This window comes from Desmodus rotundus, chromosome 6 (genome assembly GCF_022682495.2).
Source record: "Desmodus rotundus isolate HL8 chromosome 6, HLdesRot8A.1, whole genome shotgun sequence".
Taxonomy (NCBI): Eukaryota; Metazoa; Chordata; class Mammalia; order Chiroptera; family Phyllostomidae; genus Desmodus; species Desmodus rotundus.
In genome coordinates, this window is record NC_071392.1 from 156,850,365 (window position 1) to 156,878,070 (window position 27,706).

Sequence of the window (27,706 nt, forward strand, 5' to 3'; positions counted from 1 at the left end):
AAAATGACCAGAACCAACCCCTCTTCCAAAAACAGGGTGGCATTCTGTGACAGTACCACCTCAGGGCTATGAAAAATTAAATCGGACCAAGGCAAGACCCTTTCAGCCTTTGGCTTACCTTGTACCTGCTGCATCCTATTCCGTAATCCCCCACCTTCACGTTTAAGTCCGAGGTAAGAAAGCAGTTCCGCAGGGCCAAGTCGCTGCAAACAGAGAGAGCGGCGTGAGCAGGAGAACAGGGCAGCCCACGAGAGAACGTCACAGACAGCACAGGGCCACACGAGAGGCTTTTCTGGTAATCAGAGTAGACTGGTGAGCTCCCTGCTTAACAGTTTGTTTAAAAATTCTTTTTTTGTATCGTATTTTTTATGACTTAAATAATGGCAGTGATCAGATATTTTTGCACATAACTATAACTGCTAAGGTTAAGTGCTGACCACATCCCTACCTTGTCCTGCACTACTCCCAGAGTTATGGCTCATTTCCTATTCTTTTAAGAGTGACCAAGAAAGAATTCTAAAACCACTACTGTCTAAATTGTCTGAATATCTTTTTTGCAATAATTTGTATTACTTGAGTAACAGTCTAGTGAAGATTAGTCAACTCACGACGTCGAGCCCTCCCAAATTTACATTATTAAACACGCTTGCTCGTGAGCCCCCTTTTCAGAGGCGCACGGGCATTACAAGGAGGCTACTTTCCAACTGCTCACGTCTCTTCAAATGCTACCTCCCACAAGGGAGGTAGAGAGCGTATTTTCAAGAGTTACTTAAAACAATTTACTTATGTAGTTTATTTAAGTACAAGCCGATTTTCAAAAACATAATCTGAAAAGAAAAAATTACTTTTTTTAAAGAAAACCTTAATTTTTTTAAATTTTGGCATTAGCCCTTAGGATATTCTTAATCATCAACTGGCATACAAATAAACAAGGTCACTAAATTAAAATATAAAAGGAGAACAACTTACAATTTTAAATCATAAATAAAAGTTATCAGAAACTGAATTTCTATAGTTCACAATTTAAAGTGTTTGTTAGCCTGACTGGGGTGGCTCAGTGGGTTGGGCGTCATCCAGCAGACCACAAACCAAAAGGTTGCTGGTTCGATTCCTGGTCAGGGCACATGCCTGGGTTGTGGGCCAGGTCCCCAGTAGGGAGTGTGTGAGAGGCAACCAATCAATGTTTCTCTCCCTCTATTTCTCCCTCCCTACAACCTTCCTCTACAAATAAATAAGCTCTTTTGTAAAAAGTCTGTCTTTATATGACTACAAAAGATCAAACACTTAAACTAATTCTTCAATTCTCACTTTCACAGATTTTAATTTCCAGAACTCGTCTGTCTGAAATGCAGACATGACAAGGATGATGCAGCCATAACCGACGCTGACATAATTCAGTGCCAGCCTGGCACCTCACACTGGCCCAGCGATACAGTAACGGCCGATGTTTACAGAGCACTTACTTTACACACCACTTCTCTAAGCATTTTATGTGTTGCTGGCTCATTTAATCTCCACAACCAGCCTTGGAGGTGAGCACTATTTACACACAGGAAAACCGAGGCGCAGAGAATGGAAGTCACTTTGTTAGGGTCACAAAGCTGGCGAAACACTGTTCCGGAGCATTTCAACCCTTCTGCCATCAGTAACTATCGACAACAATACATGAATTGCTGATCTGAATTTCCAATTAATTTCCCATTTGTTGCATTAGATTCCTCTGTACGCAGCCTCTGCTTACACGTGATTCTCGGCACTCCATCCAGAAGCCTTCGGGCCTGTGGACGTGTCTGGGGAAAGCTGGGCGCCCCTGACTGCACTGTCACAAACAACAGAGACACTTCCAGTCTGGAGAGCAGAACCGGCCCCTGTTTGGGGAATGAAGAGAAGGGAAGGAAGGAGGCAGAAGCAGCATGCCACCTGAGGGCAGGGGCATGGACACAATTTTAGGGGGGCTGCTTTACCCTGCACAGGGCACAGGTTGTGCCAACGGAGGTTCTGCTACTGAGCCCCACTAACGAGCCCTTCTGGAGTCTCTATAAACAGACCCTTCTCAACCTTCCCCACCCCACCCTCCTGGGACCAGAATGAAAAGCTGAGTGTCCTCTCGGGTGTGGGGCTGGCTAGAGCGCCTTTCAGAGTGCTCAGCACCTTCTACTCAGGCCACTGGAGCGCTTCCGGGACTGCCTGGCTTCCCCTCCTCTCCTCACACACGGTCACTGCAGGTCTTCAGGGTGCAAACGTGAAGGTTGGGTAACAGGTGGGGAGCCACGTGCAACGTCAGCCCCCGTGCTAAAAGGCACCGCGAGCCTCTAACACAGTCCCACTGGCGGTCTCAGGGACAGGAGGGGCACCTCTCGTAACTGCAACCAGAGGCAATGAGTGAGGACGGAGACAGTGGCATGACGGGCAGGTCCACCCCAAATACCCCGTCCCCAGTCAGACTGGGTACTGGTCTCAGCTCCTCTAGCTGAGAAGTCTGTGACTTTGGGCAAGTCACTCGACATGTCAGAGCCTCAGCGTCCCCACAAAAGCAATAGGGATGTATCTGCAAGGGCTACTTCACAAGGCTTTTCTAAGGATAAAATAACAATGCATATAAAATGTTCTCAAAATGTTAGAACTGGTTCAAATTGGGTAAAAATAGACATTCCCTGAAGCCTGAAACATGCAAAGCTAAAGATGAGAACAACACAAGGTGTAACTTCTTAACAGCAGAAATAACTCTTGACGTCAATGGCTGGCTCTGGTCGGGAAATACAAACATGCCCAGTGTATTCTTCCTTCAAGTTGAAAAACAGGTCCAGTGGGGAGGCTGCCAAGCAATCCAGCCTGAAAGGCTCCCTCCAGGCTCTGGCTCACCCCTCACTGCAGCGCCTGCTCCCCTCAGCTGCCAGTGACTGGCAGACACAGGAACTGGGAGTCCACTGTTCTGAAGAGTCCCCACCCCAGTTCCCCAAGAGGCATCGCCATCTCTGGCCCTCAACTCACACGAGATCTGGAGTCCACCCACCTGCAGGAGGGCCGCTGTGACGAGCAGCACAACGTCACTGCGGCCATTTGCAAACCATGCACACCTCCGCACATGTGACCTGCTGACGCTTCCCCAAATGACCCAAATTCCTGGTAACAACTGGCAAGCGAAGCCACTGGAAGTTACTGAATGTCACAAATGTCCCATGTGCAGCTTCGGAAACGCAGGCCACCTAAGACCCAGGCACAGGTCTCTTCATAAACGACAAGCAAAAATAAAACCCAATCGGGTCCCTTTACTACATCAGTTTCCAAACACAGCCAGCAGCTTCGGCTGGACACATCGGCTGTTCTATTTTCAACCAACACAGAAAGTCTGACTTTGAGTCAGCAACAGATATTCTAAATGCCAACTTTAAAAATGCTCTACAGTGTGCTACCAACAAGAAAGCCCCTGAAAGCCCAAAATTCTGTCCCATGTGGAAATTTTACATAAAATATGGCTACTTTTTAAAACAAAATGAGACAGTTGTCAATGGTTTCAAGAACCTTCTTTCCCTTGAGTTTTTGTACCTGAATAAAATCCAAACCATGTGATTTAATTTATCATCTTTATTTGTTCTAAAGTTCGTAAGATTCTAAATAAAGTAAAACTTTAACCTGAAAAAACTCACAGGAAAGTAACATTTCCTCTGACGTCTTTGCTGATTTTTAAAATACAACAGTCAAAATGCACTTGGGCTTTGCGCACAATTTCCAGCCCCTTCATAACTTCATGTTGCTGGGTCTGACATACTCCTTTTCAGTGCTCCGTTCTCCAAAATCTAAAAACTCCTACACTAAGAATTCAGTAATCATCACCTATATGTAACAAAAGATTAACAACACAAAAATGCTATGTACGACCCGTTATAAGAGATTAAAAACAAAACATAAGCTTGCTCCATTACAAAACAAATAGATCTTTCCACTCAGAAGTTTTACGTAGGGGAGCCTAACGAAACCCATAATCTTTTGAATCTTTTAAAAAGCACTTTCTCAGAATGATGTGCTCACTGTGCAGGTCAAACAATGTATAGATGTGTGAGAAAAATTTTAACAATGTTCCCCCTTCCCCACTCTGAAGTAGCGCTGAGGACTGACAAGTACTTTTCCATGTCTATTCACACACACATTCCTCTACAAAACCAAGTGTTTTCTTTCTTTCTTTTTTTAAAAAAACAAGTGTTTTCTTAAAAAAAAAAAAAAAAGTTATTCTATAGCCCTGGCTGGTGTGGCTCAGTGCACTGAGCACAGGACTGGGAAGCAAAAGGTCGCCAGTTCAATTCCCAGTCAGGGCACATGCCTGGGTTGTGGGCCAGATCCCCAGTCGGGGGCGTGTGAAAGGCAGCCACACACTGATGCTTCTCTCCCTCTCTCTCTCCCTTCTCCTCTCTCTAAAAATAAATAAATAAAATCTTTAAAAAGTAAGTTATTCTATAAATACATCCCAGTCCATCCTGCTTTTTAAAAAACATAATACCTCAAAGACAGTTCTTCATGTCAATCACACAGGGGTTCCCTTTCAAGCCTTTGGATTATTAAGAGTTAAATGATTTAATTAAACTCAACTAAAGAGACACTGCCTGGTTTCCCAGGAGGCCCGAGAAATAATCTCACACATACTGTAAACTTAAATCAGAGCTCGGAAGCCTAGAGGAGACTAAGCAGAACCTCCATCTCGGGCAAGACTAAACGAAAGCCCTCTGTTGTTTGATATGAAAACTACATCGATGATCTCAACGAAACGCTATGTGCCCCACGGAGCTTCGGCTACTTGCATAGGACCAGAAGGGCTTCCAGAGAAGCGTGTCCCAGCCGCTGTGCTGCTCACACAGCCCGACCTTCTTACAAGGCCACGCAGGCAGGCCCCTCGGAGCACTGGCCAGAAACCCGCACTCGGACCTCCTATGAAAAGATGGCGTGACCCTATCAGGTCCTCTCTTCCTCTCCCGGGAAAGTCACTGGGACATACCGTGAGGCCCAGTGTTAGAACCAGAGCCCAAAGCTGACATGAGAAGGACACGTTGAGAGGTGTCATGAGGGAGACTAGGGCTGTTCATTCTCAGCCCCGGGCAATGTACAACTTGTATGCTGTTTGAAATTTGGGAAATAATTTCTAGACCTTGGGCTGTACACCTTATTCCCTGGTGTTGGTTTAAACTAAGCCCAGCTCACCCCTGACTCTGACACTGGGAAGCATAAGACAGCTCCTACATCTTACCCTGAGCGGACTCCACAGCCTGCTAAAGCTTCTGGCTTGGAAACATGGCACCCCCTCTCCAATGCGACCCCAGCACGTGCGAGGCGCCGCCGGATGGACCCACCTGTGCAGGAAGTGCAGCTTGTGCATGGCAGCCAGCCCCGCAGCCACCTCACACGCCATCCTCTGCAGCAGCATGGTCTGCGCGTCCCCCCGCATGTGCTCGTGCTCGCTGCGCAGGTAAGCTTTCAGGTCGCCCTGCAAAGATCGGTCCAGTTTGGTTTCAAAAGGAGAAAACAAATCAGCCACTAAGCATGTGCCTTAACTGACCTTAGTTATTATGATTATTTATTAAAAATTACTTGGATTTAAGTTAGTAAAGAATCTCAGACTGAACAAGTTCCAAATTACAAAATACTTCAACCAAATACTTCAAGGGTACAGAAAACACGGTTCACCTTTTAGGGTCGTTCTAACTAAATTAAACACCAGCTTATCTTTGTTATATAAACACATAAAGCAAAACAGTAAAAAAGGCAATTTCACAACGATGCACACTTTAGTGAAGTACAGAGGTTTCCAGGTAACTAAGAGATGATAAGAGACTAAAAGAAACGGAGCCGCTCACAGCGCCTTTGAGGACACCGGGAGACCTGGGATCAGAGTGCAGCCCAATGAGGGCTCCCGCAGCAGGGACAGGGAGAGAACAAAAGGGACAGGGCAGGGGGAGGGAGAGGTATGTGCAGTGCTGGTACCAGCTGCCTCTGGTGCCTACCAGCCTCCTCAGGGCCTTGCGTTACGCAGAGGCTGCTGTGCGAAAGAACATTCCAGTCCCTCCAGAAAAGGTCACGAAGCAGCCCACTCCAAGGACAGCAGCGTGGGCGGGACAGCGAGCAGACTCACATTTGGACGAGCACTACACAGTCCTTAAATACCGAGCCCCAGGGGCCCTGGCACGGCTCCCCGTGTTCCAGGCTTTACTCCATGCCTTTCATTCACTCTCATTCGGGACTGTGGGTTTTGGGGAATACACTTTTGAGGAAATAAATCTTCTGCATTCTCCTTACCATGTGATTAAGTATTTATTGATATGACTTAATTCCAAATTAAAGCTTTATATAATCAGTTAATAAAATTTAGAAAGAAGGCCAACAGCTTTCCATTTTCTTTGTATCTGAGTCAAGAAAAGACTCCGGGAAAGAAGTTTCCTTGACCAACTAAAGAATACATTTCTTATAACTGTTACCAAGAGAGTCAATTTATCAACTTCCTCTCAGAGTGAAACTTTAAAACACAATATCCCTTCCGAAGCATCTGCCCATATTTAACCCTCAGTACACCCTGGTGCAGCTTCTAGGTCCAGTCCAAGAACCCAGACGTCTTGTCCCCTGTGACCACAGTCTCCACATGAGTGACAACGCTGGCACGAGAACCAGTGCCCTTGCACTTTCTGAGCAGTGTGCCAAACACTGTGCTAGTTTTTACACTTGTGACCTCAAATAATTCTTATAATTTCAAACACTTTTCCAGATATGGACCTGAGGTTGAGGGAGGTTAAGAAATTTGCCCAAAGCCACAGAACTAATGATAAATAGTGGGGCTGTACTTCTTTTCAGCTGACCAACTCGTCCAGAAAGTTCTGTTTGGCGTGTGAATGAAATCGTTACAATGCAGATCTCATCGATGTATGTGGTGAGTGTCAATGACTTAAAGTCAATCGCAGGGCCTGCAGGGCTCTCCCCGACTTGGTGGGACTTCTCTGCCCGGGAAGCAGCTGCTCCCTCGACTGACTAGTGTGTGCGTGTGCTCACCCACCCCCTTTCTCCCCAGACGCCAGCTTCCCCCCAGGTTCCCCCCAGGTCCCCACTAGGATCACAAGCTACTCCAGGGCAGAAGACAGGCACCTTCCTTCCCTGTGACAACGCGCCCTGCCCACCCTCCCCGGGGCTAAGCTCTGACCAGCAAGGGAGAGTGGTGGGAATGAAGACAGATTTGGATGACAATTAAATTAACCCAGAAACGCTCCCGCAAAAAACTGCAGGCCTGCTGGTTACAGGACTTTTACAAGGTAGACCCCGTAAGAAAGCGAAATAGGAAAACAAATAGCTTAATTCATTTATATTACCGCTGCCATGACAAGGAATTCACCTGTCTAGCCCTTCCCGGAACTAGCCGAGGTAGAAACTGCCCTCACGCGAAGGTGGGATTGTCCTGTGCTGCGTCTGGCTAATTCCCCAAACAAACCGGAGCTGCTGACAAACCGGGAACACTTCACAAGTGACTATGGCCATGAAGGCAGGGTAGGTGTCCTTATTTTTCAAGGTTATCTCAAGTATATTCATTACCTCTCACTGCTCTTAAAATATCTTCTCTCCACAACTGATTCCACGCCCCAGATTTCATTAGAAGGCAAACGTAATAAACAGAAGACTTTGCTTTCTGGCGCTAACACTCCGAGTGTTTCTAGCTTGGCAGCAACACCAGCCTCTCCCCACCCGCTCGGGGGCACGGAGTCAGCACATTCCAGGCAAACACATCTCTAACCCAGGGTGAGGAGTGACCATCAGTAATTACCGAGGAGTCTGAGTGCTGTGTCTCATGGGTGAGACTTGCAATGGATTATGCAGGACCCAGGGTTAGCTCTATGCTCTAGAAAGATCCTTACGAGCTCTTCATTTAAACGAAAAATCAGCATAAAAGCTTTAATCACAATAAAAATGTTCATATCAAATAAGTACTAAAAATTGATTCATTCCATCCCAAACAAAGCTGTATTTAAGCACCTGGTTTATGATATTTTAATGATGTTTAGGGAGTAAACAGGGATTACTACTTTAGTCCACTATCTAAAAACACAGCAACAGTTCAGAACAGCAGTGTATTCTGAAAAATAGTTTCCTTTATCCAGATCCTCTCCCAAAGCCTCAAAAAACTTGAAAAGAAAAATTTCAGACAACTGAACTTAAATTTAAAAAAGAAACAAAAAGAAAAGAAAATTTTACAACACTAGATGGCAGCAAAGTGCTACACTAAGAACTCAGACCACAGAACAACTGGGAATGACTTCTTGGAATGAGTCATTCATGACTAACAGACCTTTAACTGGGCTACTCAGAAGTATCCTCTTAAATTCCAACATAAACTGCCATGAGCGTTTATCCAGTTTTTTGCAGGATACTGAGAACTATGAATTAATTTCAATACAACGTAAAAACCGAACAATCACATAGCATTATAACTGAAAATTTAGTTATGTTTAAGAGGATGATTTTGGTGGTTGGGGAGGGTTATCATTTTTTAACAAAAAACTGCAGGAAAGGATAAATGAATGGCCTGAATAGCCACACACGCAGCAGCCACAAGATACAACATCAACATCACAGCTGCAGCCCCCAGGACTGCCCCCCACCCAGGCCCTTTCTCCCCAACAAGTTCTGTTTTCTACACACCACGTGAGCTCCCTACCTGCCCCTACCCACCCTCCCACATCCTCCTCTGTTACTGCCCTTAGTCACTGGGCCATCCTAAGCCCAGTCCTGGGTGAGAACATCCCTTCTGTCTCTCTAAAGCTCCAACATTCTCAGGGAAATCCAACAGAGAACCAAACGGGCTTCCTCTGCCCCCACCCCTCTCTTCCCAGGTAACCTCCTCAAAAGCTGGCTCTGTTCTAGCTGTTCCTCCTCCTGGCCTCCCACTCTCTCATGAAAATCCTTTGTCCCCCCAACTCCACCGCCTCCTCCCCGCTATGTCTCCACATTCAGCTGCGGTTGCTCCCCAGGAGGCCAATCGCCTCTGCCAAGTGTGTGGCCCCTGGTGTGTTCCCTCCTTTCTCACCAGCCGCCCAGCTTTCTGCCCATCCCACTGGGCAGTCCCTTCTCGGCACCCTTTCCTGGATCTTCCTCCTCTCACCAACCTGTGAGTGCTGGCATGTCCCAGGGCTGTCCTTGGTCCTGGTCACTATGACACTCATTCCCGGGTGATTCGGCTTGAAGAAAAAAATCACTCAAACACACATCCTGGCCGTCTCCTGAGCCCAACTGCTCACGTGTCCAGCTGCTGACTGGACACACTTTCCTGCATGACCTAACAGGCACCTCAAACCTCACACGTCCAGCATGAAACTCCTCCAGTCTGCTCCTCCTCAGAAGTGGCACCGCTTTCCCAGTGGACTGGACCAAAACTGAAGATGCCGTTCTTGAGTTTGCTTTGTCTCTGGGTGCCAACATTCAACCCATCACCGAGTCCTGGTTCTATCCCCACTCCACACTCAGCATCAGACCACCCTTCCTGGACTCCTCTGCGGTCACCACCCTCTTGTGAGAATTACTGCAGCAGCCCCCTGTGCGGCCTTCCTGCCTCCACCCTGAGTAGCCAAGGCTTAACACCGCCCCCTGGTCCTACCTGGCATTTTATTAGTTTGCTTGTCTGCCCTTCCCACCAGAAATAAGCTATACAGGGCTGGGACTCTGTCTGGTTCCGTGTCCCCAGAACCTAGAACAGCACAAGTTTGGCAAATAGAGTCATCCCTCTGTATCCACAGGTTCCCCATCTGTAAATTCAACCAGCCACAGATCAAAAATATTCAGGGAAAGAAGTTCCCTTGTTGCTGACATGTACTATGTTGTTAGGCCCACAGCAGCTGCATCAGAACTGAATACGTAGACTTTTTTCCTTGTTATTATTCCCTAAACCGTACAGCATAACTACCATATACAGTATTTATGTTGTATTACATGTGAGCAGTCTAGAGATGATTTAAGTACACAGGAGGATTTGTATGGGTTATATGCAAATACTACACCATTGCATACAAGGGTCCTAAGCATCTGTGGATTTTGGAATCTGCGGGGGTTCCTGAAACCAGTCCTCCGTGGATATCGAGGGATGACTATAATTGCTAATGAGTGGGAGAAAAAAAGAAAAAACTTACTGAGAGGCTCTAAAGGATGTCCTCCCAAATTAAAGTTGGGACAGCCATCTTCCCCAAAGCAGTCCCATCATGTTTCAATCTAACCACCTAGTCATGAATTTAGGAGAAAGTCTGTAATTGCAAAACTTTATTGGGCTTCACACTTATTACTTCACTACTTTCACATTAAAGCTAGCCAAAGACAGTTGTTGCAGTTTTATCTTTGTAACCAGGAAACACAACCGACTTCACTCCCAGAGCGGGGGTGTGGACTGCTCAACACCCACTCAGAGCCCGGTCACTCAGCTCTCAGGGTACGTTCTCCAGAGGCACAGCACGGAGCAGAGCGGTCCCACAGAAACAGGACGCGAGCCACACGTACAATGTAAAGTTTTCTAGCAGCGACATCAAAAACCCTGAAGAGAACACTGTTTCTTCCCCTGCGTGGTCAGCCCGGCACCAACTGCAGGCATGAACCGCGGTGCCCCAGCAGTGAGGGCCTGCGGCATGAGAGGGCACAGCCTCTGCTGCCCAGAGCAGGCGGGCAGTGCCATGTAGGAGGCAGCCTCAGGAAGCCCAGGGTGCAGGGAAGCAGGCACCAGGGAGGGCAGGAAGCACTTGGCCACAAGCAGTCAGGACAGCCTACCCCAAACAGCCAGGGCTGCGGGCCCAGGCCTGGAGGAAGCAGAAACGTTAAGACAGAGCCAAGTTTAATTTACACCCTATCACTTCAGCTTGCAGTCTGGTCTCCAAAATGGTTTGCCGATGCTTTCACCCAACTGGTCCTTCCACAGGTGCCAGACTGCTTTTCCATGCCCGCCGGAGCACCTGCTGCTCCCCACAGCCGTGCGCTGTCGGGCCTCCCTGCCTGGCCACGCTGTTCCTGGTATCACTTCCTGCCAAGGAAGTTGATCCACTCACTCTTCCTCACTCAGATCAAACACATTTCCTCTGCAAAGCCTTCCCCAGTGAATCCAGGTAGGATTTCTAGTTAGATTTCTTCTACACACACTACTCAAACCTTTACTCAATAATTAATTATGATCAATAAATTTAACTGAAAGTGAAAAAACATACCATTTCTTGAGCCCTTACTATATGTGCCCAGCAATTTTTGTTCCTCTTACTAAGTGGTCAGAGTAGTCTGTGGGGCAGCCGGTATTATCCCCACCGCACAGACGTCTGAACTGAGGCTTGAGGAGGTCAGGTGACGTCCCAGGGAGACTTATCCACAAGGAAGTGGCAGGCGGCACAGCTGAAGGCCGCAGGCCTGGCACTACAGGCAGGGCAGGCAGGGATCAGGGTGACTCACCCCGGTGTTCCGTCCCCAGGGAGCCTTGCGCTTCACAGGTGTTTGACATGCTTTTGCTGAATGAGTGGTCCTCATCCAAAACACAGTCCCCTCGCCTCCCCATTCACGCAACAACCCGTGTGCCTCTCCTGCAGCAACAAGCCGTACACGCCGCCCTTTCACAATCATCGCACTCAGCATCACAACACATCAGCAGCTACGGTCCAGCTGCCAAACTCAAAAGAGTTTTCGTTGTCTTTCATAAAAATTCTAAGATACGGTGTTTTTGAAAAACAGACTGATAATTCTATCTTGCATGGAATTACTTAAGTGCAAAAAAGTTCTCTCCCTTGTACTTAGCAGATGTTATGGTCGAGCATGATCACTGCCTGCTGACGGCTGAAAAGGCGACGTTCATTCAATAGCTCCTGACCCACTGAGTGTGAGTGAGGACAGCGGCCCCTTTCACTGCGGCGAGGCTGCCTGCTCCCGAGCCAGGGCCACAACCCTCTGTCCTCTGGACCCTCGCAAGCGGTGGTTTTGCCTTGGATGACGCCCCTTTTCTCGGGCAGGCCCTGACTCAGTGGGCTGACCCTACCCGACCATTCCAGACACGCAGTCTCTTTACACAGAGCCTACAGACCCAGACCCTGGAGCCAGGGAGCCAGCCGAGGCCCCAGTCCTCCCAGGGGCCCGGGGTGATGAGCACAAAACTGCCCGAGGAAACAAATGTGACCTCTCACCACAGGGCATGGTGGTAGGAGCCCTGGATTAAAGGCCTTGACTTTGACAGGAGGCTAGCCATTCCAAGCACTGACAGATTTCCCAAGGAAATCTGGGAATTTCTAGCTTCCTCCTAATAGAAGTAACACCTGGTACGACACTTTAAATAATGGTAGGTAATTACCAATGTGTTAAAAATTGTGGTACAATGCATAACATAAAACTATCTTGACCATTTCTCAGTGTACAGTTCACGCCACTGTGCAGCCATGGGCAACGCCATCCATGCAACAGAACCCTTTACACATCTTCCCAAACTGACACTCCCTACTGCCCCTCGGCCCGAACCGGGCGGGCACCCTTCCACTCTCTCTCTGTGAATCTGACCACTTTAGACAGACCCCTCATCGAGTGGGGTCATACAGTATTTGTCCTTTTGTGACTTGGCTTATTTCCTTAGCACAGCTGGATGACACTGGACGGACACACCCAGTTTTGGTCACTCCTCAGCGGGCTATGGACACGAGGGCTGCCCCTCCACCCTGGCTGCTGTGAAGAGCGCTGCTCTGAACATGGTGCACAGAGTTTCCTGAGATCCTGCTCTCAATCCTACGTGCCTGGAAATGAAACTGCAAGATCCTATGGTAATTCTATTTTAATTTTTTGAGAAGCAATTACTGTTTTATGAACCTTATAAACTTGACCCATAAGAGCCATAAAGATACACTGTACAAAGCACCAGAACACACATCCCCTGCGCCCCTCCCGTCCCAGCATCTACGGACACAAGGAACACAGATCTTACGGTGAGGATGAATGAAATGCAGCCTGGAACCGGGCCGCAGCTGCCCAGAGCCACGTCAACGTGGACGATGAGAGCGCCACTCTGCTCCTGCCAGCCTCTGAGATGGGCTGGCTGCTAGACCCTGATCAAATGAAAGCTGACACACTGAGCCTAATGACCGTTTTTCTTCAGAATTAACCACCTCTGCCAATGACAGTAATATTCAAATGATATCTAGGAATTAAAACAAAAATCCACAGTGTTTACTGCTTTTCCAATTTTACCCGCTGAAAAATACTCTCTGAATTACTTGGAGATCTTTTTTGGGGTACTCCCACTTTTCTGCACCCGGTCAAGAAAGCTCAATGTTCTGAAAACTGAGACAATGCAAAGAAATCAATCAAAACCTAAACTTAATAAAAGATGTTTACAGGAAATTTTCACATAAGAAAATAAATCATCTAGTTACTGAAAAACAAATGTTACATACATGCACTATCATTAAAAACGGACAGGTCAAGGGCACTCTGCAGGTCATGAGATTCTTGGGCGCCCTTGGCTGAGAAAAGCATCGTGAAATGCCGCAGAGGCTACAACCTCAAGCTCTCGGGAAGGGCAAGCCCAGATCCGAGCTCTGGATCTGCCAGATACTTGATAGACATTTTCTTAATCTCCATGGGCCTTATTTCACTCATACGTAAACTGTGGAAAAATATGATTAAATGTGGTATTGCGAGCAAACAGCTTAGCACAGGGATGAAACACAAAACATTAAGAACATGTAACTGAAATATTTTCAGAAACTGACTGTAAATGCAAATTAAAGGGCAAATGTTCTAACAAAAACAAACAAAACAGTGATACTATTATCAAAGGTAATGAATAAATACTCAAGTTCTTAAAACAGGGGACGGAAGTGAAAGCAGCCCCTCACCCAGCATTTCCACGTGTCAAAAACACTTGGGTATAACCTTCTGAATGCCTGCCCTTGAATTTCTACCAGAAGCTTACCAGGTCACAGAACTCGAACACCAGAAGGTAGGGGATCGCTTCTACACACTGTCCCACACACTGCAGAACATTTGGGTGCTGAAGAATGCTGGGGAAAAAAACAGTCACAGTACTGTTCATCAGAGGGCACACTAGTAAAACTGTTCAGACAATAAACCAAATTTTAACATTCATAGTGATTTAAACATGCTAAGCTGGAAAAGCATATTAACTTACCAGATTTGTTGTTATCTAACGATTAAATAACTCAAAGCCAATCAGGTGAACATTTTCAAAAATCAAAACAGAACTATCAGAAGAACTTCTAATTTTCGTAATTTAAATTTATAGATCACTTTGAAGCATCATTTTTAAAAAGGCAGGCTAAATATATAAATATAACAAGCATTTCAATCCATATGTTAAATAAATAACCCAGCTACTCCTTAGGCTACCTAGCTTATATACTATTTCCATACGTTTCCACAGCATATGCAATCTCCTTTTGGAAAATATTCTGTCCAAAAGTAAGTTTAAAAAAAAATAGACCAAAATTGTTTTTTAAGGAGCTTTTTATTTTGAAGCAATTATGAATTAACAGTAACTTACAAGGACAGCGTAAAGAGGTCCCACAGCCCCTTCCCTCAGTGTCCCCAGGCCACATCTGACAACTGCAGCGCAACACGGAAACCAGGGCACCACACGCGTGCACACTCCCGTGTCCTGTGGTCTACCACACGCATAGATTTGCACAACCACAACCTCAACAGACACACGGAAGTGCTCCGTCACTACACAGGTCCCCCCACCTCCCTCGGGACAGTCCCAGCCACCACCCTGCACCCCCACCTTGTCACTCCTAAGCCCTGGCCCCGCTAGTCTGTTTCCCATTTCTGTAACACTCTCACTTTGAGATTATTACGTGAATGTGACACTGCACGTGGCCTCTGAACATTGACTTTTTCACTCGACACAGCGCCCTGACGACGGCCCAAGTGGACCGTTCACCCCTTTCCACAGCTGAGCAGCAGTCGCTGGTCCGGGTATCGGATCGTTTAACCACGCACCTCCCATGGGACGCTTCATTTTGAGTCTTATTTTATGAAACTCTGGATCTTGTTTAAATTGTGTATTTGGCAAGCAGAAATTTCAAAGTTAGGTTTTTTGGAGTTTAAGAAATATTTTGTTTTTTTGTCAAAGGCAAACTTATTTGGTAGATAAGATGCTCTTAGGTCTAACAACGTTGTAATTTTAAGTGATGGATTTAAAATATCGTTTCTTGGATGAAGTTCTACAACCTGTCCACAGAGAGAGAGAGGGATTCCCTGAATGAGCTCACTGTCACTACTGTTATCTGTGACAGAGGCACAAACTGACGTGCCTCGAAATGAGTAGGACCAGAAGGTGCCGCCTGGGACATCAAGGCCAGGTTTCCTTTGGGTCCCCTGTGTCTTGCTGACTGACATGCCTCAATCTTTCATCCACCCTTAGGGTCACAAAATCAATTTGTTGCCAAGAACCTTGACAATTCCAATGCCATCGTTTCCCTGACCAGGAACACTCGGGTCTATAGCTCCCTTTTGACTTGTGTTTCTTTCTTTCTTTCTTTTTAATTTAAGTATAGTTGGTACGCAATATTGTATTAGTTGCAGGTGTACAATATAGTGACTTGACACTTAAATACCTTATAACACAACTCCAAAGTATTTTTGAGCATAGTGATTTTCAAAAGACCACAGACCATGTTTACAAAACATATATTAAGGATTACTTACTAGTAAGGTTCTCCATTTTTCAAAAAATTATCTTGTTCCTTTGGGCTTGCACTCGCTTTTAACTCCTTCACTATTACCCGTGCTACACTAGTGCCGGTGTAAATCTCTCCAAGGAGGACCTAAAACCAAAGAACAGTTTTTCATCTCACTTCCATCAAAACGGTAAAAAAATCTGTCTCACTTATTAGGAAATGGCATATAGGAAAACAAACTAAGCAACAAGCAGATGGCCTCCTATTATTTTAAATACTGCCTCACAAAAGGCGTGGATAAGCAAAATATCACCTTCAATTTTAAACCAGCCATCAGATATTCCCAACATTCGTGTGCTTATGTGTATTTCTTTTCTATGTACTTAAAAATGTATTATACTTTCATGGAAATTACCAACAGTGTTACAGAAGAGTAATTATAAGTTCAGTTCAAACACAACTTAAATGTTTCTCAAAAACACTTCAACTGAGTTTTGTCTCCTTCACATATGAGAAAGTAAACTGACAAACAGCCAAGGTGCAAACAAATTATCATTGCATTACAATGCTAAAAATCCATGGCATTCCAATTATTCCAGGCCTTTATCTTGTACTAAAACCTTAGTGAAAACTGGGGGTGGGGGCGGGTGTGAATATCACACTGAAATTAACAGAACACAAAACAAAAATGAAAAAAAGTACAAGTTACAAGTGAAATATTAAATATAATATAGGACAATGCAAAGGCCTTCTAAAATACATTATCTAAAACAAATGATGAAGTAAAAGTTTTTATTTAATTTGAGAATCATCAAAACTAAAGGTTTCCTTTTAAAATAGTTTTTTATCTTTTTATAAAGTAGATTCATTCTAATGCCCTGGAAATAGGAGTACAAACTTGAACAGAACTTAATGTACTTATATTAAGACTACAAGGGCAGAAAAACGAACAGAACAAGAAACCCTGACCATTAACTGAGTCACAGTCTTTGTTTCAAAGAGCCACGTCGTGCCGACCAGTAAGCCCGACACTCACCAGGTGCCACTCGGAAACAGGAGAAGAGTGACAGTGCACCTCTGCAATAAGGGCCCGCTGCTTCTCTCCCCGCCACCACCTCCCCGTTCTCGGTGCTCGCCAGGTGAAGGAGCAAGTCCTTTGACACTGGGACCTCTCAGTTCTTCAACCTCACTTCTGACCATCTTCTTCTATGACCCCATCTCAGCAGACACCCCCACAGTCTAGACCTACGTCATAACTACATTATATCCCAGACTTTGAAATTTACCTTCCTCTCTACCAGTCCTTTCATTTCCAGCTCACTTACTTCAACAGTCTAATCCAACAAGTGCATAACTTGTCCTCTGAATCCATTGACAACACCCGCTTTTCTTCCATCTTGGTTGGTCCCAAACAGCTCCTACTCCATTTCTCTGCTCTCTTTCAGAATAAAGCTCCTCCACAGAGTTGTCTGAATGTGCTGCTCCACCTTCCCCCCTCCATGTGAGGGTGTCATGGACCCCATGCTGCCGGGACCCTAATCCTCCCAGTCTTCATCTCACTCACTGTCAGCAGCACGCACTATGCCTCACCTTCCTGGAACTCCTCTCCACTGGCCGCATCTCTTCCTGCTCGTGGGCTGATGCTTCGCAGGTTCTCCCTCTCCGTGCTGCAGAGCCTTGGGGCTCAGCCCTCGTGCCCCCACCACCCCCGTCTTTATGCCCACATTCTCCGTGATTCCATCTAGGCTCATACCTTTAAAATGCCATCCATATGTGAATTCTCCCAAATTCATGTCTCTCTTGAACTGCAGATTAACATTTCCAGCTGCCTACTTGTCCTCCCCACCTGAATGTCTAAGAGCTCTCTCACACCCTACACAACCAGAGGTGAGCTCCTGACTTCTTCCTCCACGCCAGCTTCTCCCTACACTCTGCCATTTCAAGTCGACAACTACGTCCTGCCCATCAATCAGGCCATGAGTAGTCATCCTTGACTCGCCTCTGTTTCTGGACTCCATAGGTGGTCCATCCAAAGTCCTACATACTCTTACCTGAAAATCTGTTTGGGTCACCCCACTCCCCGCCACTCTAGGCTGCCACCCATCCAGGCCCCAGCCTGCTGCTGTCCCCTGTGTGGCTGCAGTGTCCTCCTAACCATGCCCCTGTGGCCCCCTTGGCCCGCCTCCAACCAACCACCAGAGTGACTCTTCCAAAAGGTGAGCCAGGTTATGCCCGTCCTCTCTCAAGCCTGGAGTACGTCCCCGTCTCCCTCTGGGGACAAGCCAGTCTCTAAGCGCACACCTATTTCACATCGCCTGGCTCTCGCCACCCCTCAGCCGTCCCCACTGCTGCTGTCGGTCACCCCACACACTACAACCTTCAGCTTCGTCAGGGCAAGGCTTCTGTTTGGTCTGCTGCTCCACTCCCAGCACTCCCCAGCCAGGACTTCACCCGTCTTCCCCCACATCGTACCAGCGCCAAGAACAACGTGCAACACAGCAAAGGTTTTGCCAAGTGGCTTAGAAGCTTCGGTAACTACTGAAGTTTGGATGACATGAAAGATGCGGGCCTGTCAGACAACTGAGTGGGGAGTGAAGAAATGTGAGATGGCCGACTACAGAGCCAATGCAGCTTCCTGCGGTGACCGCCCTGCCCACCACGCGACCACCTTTCACAGAGGATGGCTGCTGTGTCACGGAAACCGCTGTTGTAATGAAATTACTCCTTCTGAACACTCCGGGAAAGCCATCAACAAAGTGCCGTTACTACAGGTCACTGGATAGGCTCTGAGAAAAAGAGAACAATTCTTTGCAATGCTCCCAATTATAATAATACTTTCCGTCTACAATTACAGAATCTCACAAGGCAAACAGGAGAAGGAAAAAACAAATAATTTAATTTGAGAAGGATAAAAAGCTTCCAAAATGCCGGTGTCTTTTCCCTTTGTACTGTTTTTTTTTTTAAGGTTTTATTTATTTTTAGAGAGAGAGAGAGAGAGAGAGAGAGAGAGAGAAAGAGGACAGAAACATCAATGTGTGGTTGCCTCTCACACGCCCCCTACTGGGGACCTGGCCTGCAACCCAGGCATGTGCCCTGACTGGGAATGGAGCCAGTGACCCTTGGGTTTGCAGGCCAGCACTCAATCCACTGAGCCGCACCAGCCAGGGCCCCTTGTACTATTCTCATGCCAACAATTAGAAAAGTCTCTGCTACATAAATAAAAGACCTCCTTGGAACAACTTACCACCCAGGAACACTGAAGCTCACATACCCATGAGGCTTCAGAGGGCAACGGGGAAATTCAGTGGGGACTATAATGTCTACAGAGAACGTGGGACATCACATAATATAATTCTTAATTAGCTTTAAATTCTAAACAGTGTAAATAGAAGGGAAAAAAATAAAAGTGAACACCACTTTACCTTTCCAAACCAGCCATTTCCAATTTCCTGTATATAGTTTAGACTGTGGCGAGCAACTTGAGACTTCAAACCTTCTGTAGGAAAAAGAAAAAAACATTAAAACTAAATATAAATATTTAACTGAAAGAAATTAAATATTAATTATACAACCTATAAAATCCAAGTACTAACATAAACGTAATGCTTGTGCTAATAAAGGGAGAACTAAATACATAAAACATCTGTTTCAAACCAACAATGCCAAAACGGTTCCAAGCTTTGAAGCTGACAATAATTTTGAACGACTATCCCACCCTGATTCTTCAATGATTTGCACTGTTTTTTCCTGGTCCGACCACTCTACTGTGACCTCTAGCCACCGTCCCAGTGACCTGTATGTAGTCCTGTTTTATGGTGGAGTAGGGAACCCCAGGGACTGTCCCTCCCTATCATAGGATGAAGAGTCCATCTGATTAACAAATCCAAATACACCCTTCCTCCCAAACACAGGCCATCCCAGAGGACGGCAGCGTCTACTCAGCAAGACACCCAGTGCAGAGAATGAGGAGAGAAGTCGGCCTACTAAAACAGAGGCAGGAGCTCTGCCCAAAAGTTCCATCTGAATGAACTGAGGAGGCCAGTGTATTCTTATAGCAGATCCAGAGTCCAAAAGGAAAGGACTCAGCTTTTGTAGGAATGCAATGGGCCTGACCATTTAGCCTCAGCGAGGAGCAAAAGGAAGAGAAACAAGCTCCTAGAGGAGACAGTGAGTCCAATTATTTTATGACTGGCAGCAAGGTTCCCAGGCTCACTTCTCGGAAATGACTCAGGAAAACATGGTAGCAGGACAGGTCTTACCTGCAGAAGGCTGGAACTGGGATGGAGCTGGCAGCGAGACACTCGGTACTGAAAGTGTGAACACTTCTGCTGGGGACTGAACAGAGGGGGTGTCTTCTGCTGGTGGTGTGAAATCTATCTCGTCATCAAAATTATCTTCAAATTCCTAAAATAAAGGAAGAGCAATGTTGTATCTAATCTAGATCAGTTTGAGAGCAAATCCTAAAAAAGCACTGGCTAACATTTAAGACATGAGCACTTATTCACTCATTTGGAACACACGACCATGATTTTTTTCCCAAATCATACTTATTTTAAGTAAAAGCATATGTAATTGTGTTCTCCAACTCCAAATAGCAGAATAAATAAGATCTGAAAATAAATTATACACATTTTATGTAACTTTTTAAACTGATAGCTTGAAGTTAAATGTAAAATTTTCTATGACCATGGAATTTAAAATGAAAATACTCTTATAGGTTCAAAATTTTAAAGTTATTAATTATAGTCTAAACTGTTCTTTTATTATTATTATTCACCTTCATAGATCTCTTTGCATATTAAATCAAAACAAATTTATTTAAAAATTGTTTGTGCATTTCTGGTTGCATTGTGATTTTAATCAAAACAAGAAAATTAAAAGACTCCGAAAAGGTATTTTTAAGCAAGTCCTACTTCTCTGAAAAGAGTAGAATAAAAAAATTACTACACCAGCCCTGGTTGATGTAGCTCAGTGGATCCAGCACAGGCCTGTGAAGCAAAGGGTCATGGTTCCATTCCCAGTCAGTGCACATGCCTGGGCTGCAGGCCAGTTCCCAGTAGGGGGCGCACGAGAGGCAACCACACACTGATGTTTCTCTCCCTCTCTCCTTCCCTTCCCTTCCCCTCTAAAGATAAATAAATAAAATCTTTTTTAAAAAATTACTATACTAGGTAGAAAATCATCCAAGATCTGAACCACGAAGGTTAGAGTAGAAAACAGTGTAGCACACAAGTGCAGTTAACCTTCTCGGAACATCTGGTTTTCTGAAGATGGGGAGAGCCTGGTCTACCTTGGTGTCCATGTTAACACAGACACAGATGACTATCAAGGTCATTCATTCGCTCCGGTAATGAATGAGTATTACCCCGCTGGGACTGTGACAGAAGCTGAGAAGAGGTCAATGACCAAGACTGCCTTCCATTTCTCTACTGAACGCCCTCCTTTTCCTATTCCTTTTCTCCCACTTCCCTCAGCACCCCACACAAGGAAGAAACTAAGAGTTGTAAGGGCAGATCTCTTTGATGTAACATTTATGTTCGCGCATGCATGTGAGAGGACATTACTTCATATATGTCATACCTGTTGTCAAATGCAGTAGAACATTATTGCTAACTATAACAGGGGAGAGGGAGAAGAACAAGTCAGGTGCTGTGACTTCGAGCTGTGAGGACACCTCCAAACAGAAGAGCTGTGTTCAACTTGCTCTCTGGACATTCCTAAAGGCTCTTCCATTAAAAAAGGCTTTATCCATCACTCCTACCTTAGAAATAATGCCACTCAAGACTTTGGCCACCGCATGGCACACCATTAGGCAGCAGATGATTCTAAAGATTCGAAGAGGAAATATGGCATAATATTTTTAATGGAGATGTGAGAGAAGACTGGGTCACTTTTAAAGTTATGCCAGTGGCTATCTGGATGCACGTGGGCACGTCACTTGCTTTACCAGGCTAGCTTCCGGCCTAGTCTATAAGAGGGCTTTCAAGGGACCATTCATGTCTAAAACTACACAGTTCTAAATCTAAAGGAAACCCACAAATTACAGATGTTAGTACTCATCCTCTGTCAGACAGTTGGTGGGGGTGGAGAGGATCCTTCATAGGTGTGACCCCTGGGTCACCTGCACCAGAATCATCTGGGGAAAACTGATAAAAATCCTCACTCCTGAATATGCATCATGGATACTGAGGTTCAGCGGGGTTACAACAGTCGAAGGCAAAAATTCAGAGGCATCATGACATGTGAGAGAGAAACTGGATTTCAGCTTCAGCAACACTGACCAGACTGTCCCCAAATGGCTAGGTGTCTGGCCAAAGTCCTTCAGCAAGACTGACAGTCAAGGGACCCAGATTCGCTGCCCCCATGTGGCGTGGTCATTAAGACCCACAGAGGTGTCTGCCATGATGCTAGGGCCCAGGGCGGACGTGGTGAATGAAGCCCTGTGTGTCTGGGGTAAAGTCTTATAGAGAACATGGCCGTGCTACTGAGTCTTTCTCTCTGGGCTTCCTCTGTTCTCAACCTTCCGTGTGTATAATGCCAGCGCTGAGCCTAAAGGACAGCACTCATCCTTACCTCTCAGAGCTGCCACCACGCTCAAGGTAGAGAACACGGGATGGAAACGGGGGTGAGGTTCTAGAAATAAGGTTCATGTATCCACCAAAAAGAAGGTTTCAGCTCGAAGACAGCTTGCTCTTGTCCCCAGTTTGACCCAGTGGCCCTCAAGATCTCTGGGCCACCCCCCAGCACAGCTGGTAGGCCTTCACATAAAGGACCATTTTTTCTACATGTCTGCATTCCTTTTCCACAAGGGTTCACTGGGCCCCGTGCATGCCAGCAGCCAGGAAGCACGTTCTGGGGCAGGAGAGTACATTGCAGCTCGTTTACAGCAGACCCCACCCATCTGTGCCTACGGTATCATGCACACCCCCAGCCCGCCAGCATTTATAATTGGCAGCATTCTTCTTTTACCCCCTTAGGGAACTGTAGGGTTTGAGGTAAATTGGAAGATGTCTTCCTCATACACAAAACACACTGGAGGATCCCCTGGTCTCAATAACCTTAACAACCACAGACTCACCAGCACACTGATTTTTGGAAAAAAGTCAAAACCAGCCTGCTCTTCCTTACAGGCCTTATAGCAAGTGAATCCAATCATCATGCTTTATTCCCCCCTTTCAAACCTTAAAACTGTCAATGGTGCTCTAAGGCAGGGTGAGCAAGCTACAGCTAGTGGGCCAAATCCAAAGCCATCTATTTTTGTAAATAAAGTTTTATTGGCACGCAGCCACAACCATCTGCTTCCGTGTTGTCTATGGCTGGCGTCGGCACCACGATGGCAAGCTGAGAGTGGAGTAGCCGTGACAAGACCCTACATGGCCCACAGTATTTACTATTTACAGCGGCAGGATGCATTGACTACCTGGCTCCCGCGGAAGAAATTTGCCAACCCCTGCTCCCAAGGGACAATGAAATCTAGCCATTCTATTGATAAATGCATCAGAGGATGATTTTAAATGTTCCCACCATCTGTGCTCACCTTAAAGTCTATTTCTGGGTCCTTACAGCAGGATACACAATTTGCAACTAACACAATCAATATGATGAAAGTACACACAGACAGGATCACAAAGGGTGAGGACACTTCTGCAGCAGGCGACTCCCCTGGAAAGAGAAGTAAGGAATATTAACAACGTGGGCATTCCAAAGGCAACTTCAATAAACGAATCAACATATTTTCCACCAAATGTAAATGGGACCAAGAGTTAATAAATGCTTAATAATGCTGAAATGCTCAGGATGAAACTGATAGCCAATCCAGAATAAGAAGTTAGGGTTTTAAAAAATCTTATTTTGAAACAGTCTTAGATTTACAGAATAGTTCCAGAGACAATCCAGAGTCCCCACTACCCTTCACCTGCTTCCACTAACGTTAACACCTTAGGTTTCCAAAGCTCATTTATCAAAGCTCAGACAACAATAACATCGGCACACCGCCACTAACTGAATGAACTTCAGGCTTTATTCAGATTTCACCGGTTTTCCCATTAACGTTCTTTTGCTTTTCCAGACTCAGTCCTGGCTACGGACACTGCATTTAAGCATCATGTCCCCTTACTCGTCTCCAATCCCTGACGTTTCTCAGTCTTTGTGTAAAATGTCTTCAATTTGGGTTGCCTCATGACTGAGCTGGGGCTGCAGATGTGCCAGAAGATCCAGAACAGCACAGAAGGAGTGGCTCTCTCCTCCCATCACATCAGGGCGGACGGTTTTGGCACGACTTACTCCCGGGGGCTGTGAACCGTGACCACGCCACCAGGTGGCTCCTGCCAGGGCTCACCACTGGGAAGCGACCACTTTTCCCTTTACATTCTCTGCTCCTTAGACGTGGGTCCCAAAGCCCAGCGTGTACTCATAGGGGCTTCCTGAGGAACGTGACAGATCTGCAGACACATGTTAAAACCACCTCACTCCTTCCACATTCATCGTTTGCAGTTCTTCGGTAGGTAAGTTTTGTTCCTCCTCCCTCCCTCACGGTTGCAGACTCACAGATACTTTACACTCTTGGGGTTACAATCCAGTATTACCATCATTTTGTCACTCAGACTGTGCCAGCTTTGGCCCTGGGGCTCTGTCCAGTTGATGAGTGGGCCTTTAGGACTTGCCCCACCTTCCCTTTTTCTTCCTGCACTTCCTCGCTGGCCCTCCAGTTGGCCCCAGGCTCCTCCTCTACTTCCCAACTCGGCCATGGGACCTGCTGCTCCTCTGAGGGGCCTCGGCCATAATCAGGAGCTCTTCCACTGACGCGGGCTCTGCAAGCCCTGCCTCTGACCTCTTTTTGCATGGCAGGGGCAGGGAGCAGCTAAGAACGGCTTTTTACACCTTTAAAGGACTGTTTTCAAAGTAAAATGAAACAAAACCACACACAACAGACAGTGCCTGTAAGCAACAAAGCCTAAAATATCTTACTGCTCGACCCTCTGTGGCGAAGTGTGCGGCCCTCCCTACAGCATATGGGCTGCCACGAACCCCACTTTCAACAGGGAGCTCTCTGGAAAACACCTTCTCCAACCAGGGCTATGCTGAGCATCTTCTTTAGAGAAAGCTGTTAAGCCTCACCTACTGGTGTTTTACTAAGAAATAAACATTTACCCCCAGCATTACTGAGATATAACTGACATATAACATGATGTCAGTTTAAGGCACATGAGGTGATAGTTTGATATAGGCATATATTGTGAAATGATTACCACAATAAGTTCAGAAATAAACGTTTCCTTAAAATGCTCAGCTACAGCTAACGAATGACATGCTTAAATGCACCAAGGGGAAGGCATGGAGACAGGTAACGACCGATGCCACGGTCTGTCTTCGTGAAACTGTAGTACCTGAAGAAAAGAAAAACCAATCCCAACTCCTATGCAAACGCAACAATTCTTGACTATAAAATGACTTCTGTGAAGAGCAGAGCCACCTAAAGTCAACCACAAACAGGACTAAGGTCCTTTTCAATAACAAAGGTCTGTATGTGAAAGCAACACTGAAACACACACTGTTGCTTACAAGCGATACATTGTAGTCAACCAAGGGCTGTTGAACACCTGCAAGTTCTAGACCAAATACCCCAAACAGGAAAACCATGCACTGAACACACAGTGACTTGGTGATTCCTCTCAAAACCCAGTCTGGAGGGCAGTGAACGTGCACAGACAGACTGAATGCCTTAACTGTGGACACTGTGCACACTCACTCCCAAACTAAACCGGGCGAGGCCTGGGAGGCCACTTTCTGTGAAGGAAGAAGACCCAAACAGATCCCCTCTTCTCCTCCTTGCGGCTCCCTGTTCTCTCATCCCACTCGCCCTGTACGTCCGCACTGGCATTTATGCTATAACTTCGTTTTTCCTCCCGTGACTCAGACAGTAAAAATTAAATATGACTCCTGAGGCTTATCACAGCAAAGCACATTCATATCCACTGTATTTTATTTATTTTTAAAATGCAGTGTGCCCACCGAATTTTAACACCCCTGAATTCAGAGGCAGCGTACCCTGGAAGGCTGGTTTTCACTGGCACAGGTCCTTCTTCAAGGGCACAGAAACCAGGGTGTGTCACAATCAAGTGTGTCTGAGATTCAATCGACCACAGTATGATCTCGTTCGAGCATCACAACACCTCTGAGGGAATTCGACCAGCTCCCGTCACAGATGAGGACACTGATATGCCCAAGGACACACAATGGGAGAGCGGCGGGGCCGGACTCCAGGTTCAGGGGCACTGAGTATAAATCCCGGCGCTTCCCAGGATACCACTTTGTTTTGCTTCAACAAGGTTAACTTTTAACACTTAAAAACAGCCTAACCTAAGTAAGAACTGAAGTCTGTCATTGTTAATTAAGACAGTCCACACTTGTGGGGCTCTCTTGCCAACTCCACATGGCAAACATTAACTGATTTTCCCTCTCTTCTGTAACTTTTAACCATCTTGCACCATCTCTTCACAGTAGAGTCCCATCAGAACTGCCTGACGGAAGCTCAATTCCCTGATTCAGTCGACCGACCGGCCTCCGGGAGTGGTTAAGTTAGGCAGGCGTGAGGAGTCACAACCGTGTTACAGATAACAGGTTATGCCGAGTTCTGCCCGGCCTCCTACTGATTTGCTCTGCCTACATGCCCACCTCTGTGAAGCCCCCACAGGGGCCTATGCGCCTCAGTGGACAGCAGGGCTGCCCAACCTCAGCATCCACCACTCCCGCCCACAGCACTCTACAAATGACTGCCTGGAAAGGACCTCACTAGGTGGCTGTCAGTAGACATTTTTACAGTTTTACCACTTGTAAAAACTATTTTATTTACTGTATTTTTTTGATTAGTCCAAAGTACTATATTTTAAAAAACTCTATATACCAATGAAGGAAACACTTCCACGAAATGAAGAACTAGAGCCAACCTAGCGTAGGCTGGAAGGTAAGACAGGTTTGCCTAAGCCACGGAGAGGAAGTAAATTCCAGCCGTGAGGAACTGCTGCTAAAACACCCACCCCCCAGCGGTCAAACTGCAAACCGAGCCCCTGCAAGTTTTCTCATTACAGCTGTTAGGAAACCATGAAGCAAGACGGTTTTCCTTCAACGTTCTCAGTCTATGACATTCAGAAATGCATAAATCCAAACCAATCTTCTACTAAAGAAAAACACCCAGCACAACAGGAGTGTCTCCTGACACCTGAGCAGCTTTACCCAGAGCAAACTGGGAACAGGGGTAACTAGAGGTCTGGGGCACTCTGCCTGCTTCCCCTAGACGCCGATCAAAACATCCTCGGCATCTCTGAAACACATTCTGTGAGCTGTCATTGTACAGTTCCAAAACCTTTCTAAGAGATATCGAGCACTTGATTTAATAAGCAGAAACCCTGGGAAACTCCAAGAGGTAGGTATCTGTTGTCTGTTTTACAGACACGTAATTTGGAGCGTGCAATTTCTTGGCAATGACTCAGAGTGAGTCAGGACTACTACCTGATTATTAATCCAACCATCATAAGTCCTACAGAGAACTCCATTACAACCTGAACACATATGTAACTAACTAGAGTTACCCATGAATAAATTTTTGAGTTAAATAAAAGATTGTAAAGGTCCATAGATTTAAAAAAATCATAATCAATGCTCAATCTATTAGAAATTGCAAAATGCGCCCTGACTGGTGTGGCTCAGTTAGTTGGGCATCGTCCTGCAAAGCAAAAGGTCGCTGGTTCGATTCCCAGTCAGGGCACATGCCTGGGTTTCGGGCCAGTCCCCTGTGGGGGCACGAAAGAGACAACTGATTGACATTTCTCTCACACATCAGTGCTTCTTTCCCTCTCTTGCTCCTTCCCTTCCCCTCTCTCTAAAAATAAATAAATATTTTTAAAAAATAGAAATTGCAAAATGCTGATATTCTAATTTTGTCATCCACCTTCAGTTACTAGCTGACATACTTTCATGAAGAGAAGTGGCCCCATATTTACTGTCCGGTTACCCAGCGGTCCAAGCCATAAAGGTGGGACTGAGAGCTC

General features: G+C 46.0%; 1 protein-coding gene across 2 annotated transcripts in view; it reads right to left on the bottom strand.

The window, feature by feature from the left end:
- The window catches only part of LMTK2 (lemur tyrosine kinase 2), a 59,941-nt gene that overhangs the window by 19,634 nt on the left and 12,601 nt on the right, over positions 1-27,706 (bottom strand). For both annotated transcript variants that reach the window (XM_053926033.2, XM_053926032.2), the window contains exons 2-8: positions 23,197-23,321; positions 19,919-20,063; positions 19,082-19,155; positions 15,688-15,806; positions 13,934-14,021; positions 5,340-5,473; positions 119-203 (exon numbers count right to left, since the gene is read on the bottom strand). In XM_053926033.2, coding sequence (XP_053782008.1) covers positions 119-203; positions 5,340-5,473; positions 13,934-14,021; positions 15,688-15,806; positions 19,082-19,155; positions 19,919-20,063; positions 23,197-23,321 — 770 coding nt within the window. The remainder of the gene's footprint in view (positions 1-118; positions 204-5,339; positions 5,474-13,933; positions 14,022-15,687; positions 15,807-19,081; positions 19,156-19,918; positions 20,064-23,196; positions 23,322-27,706) is intronic.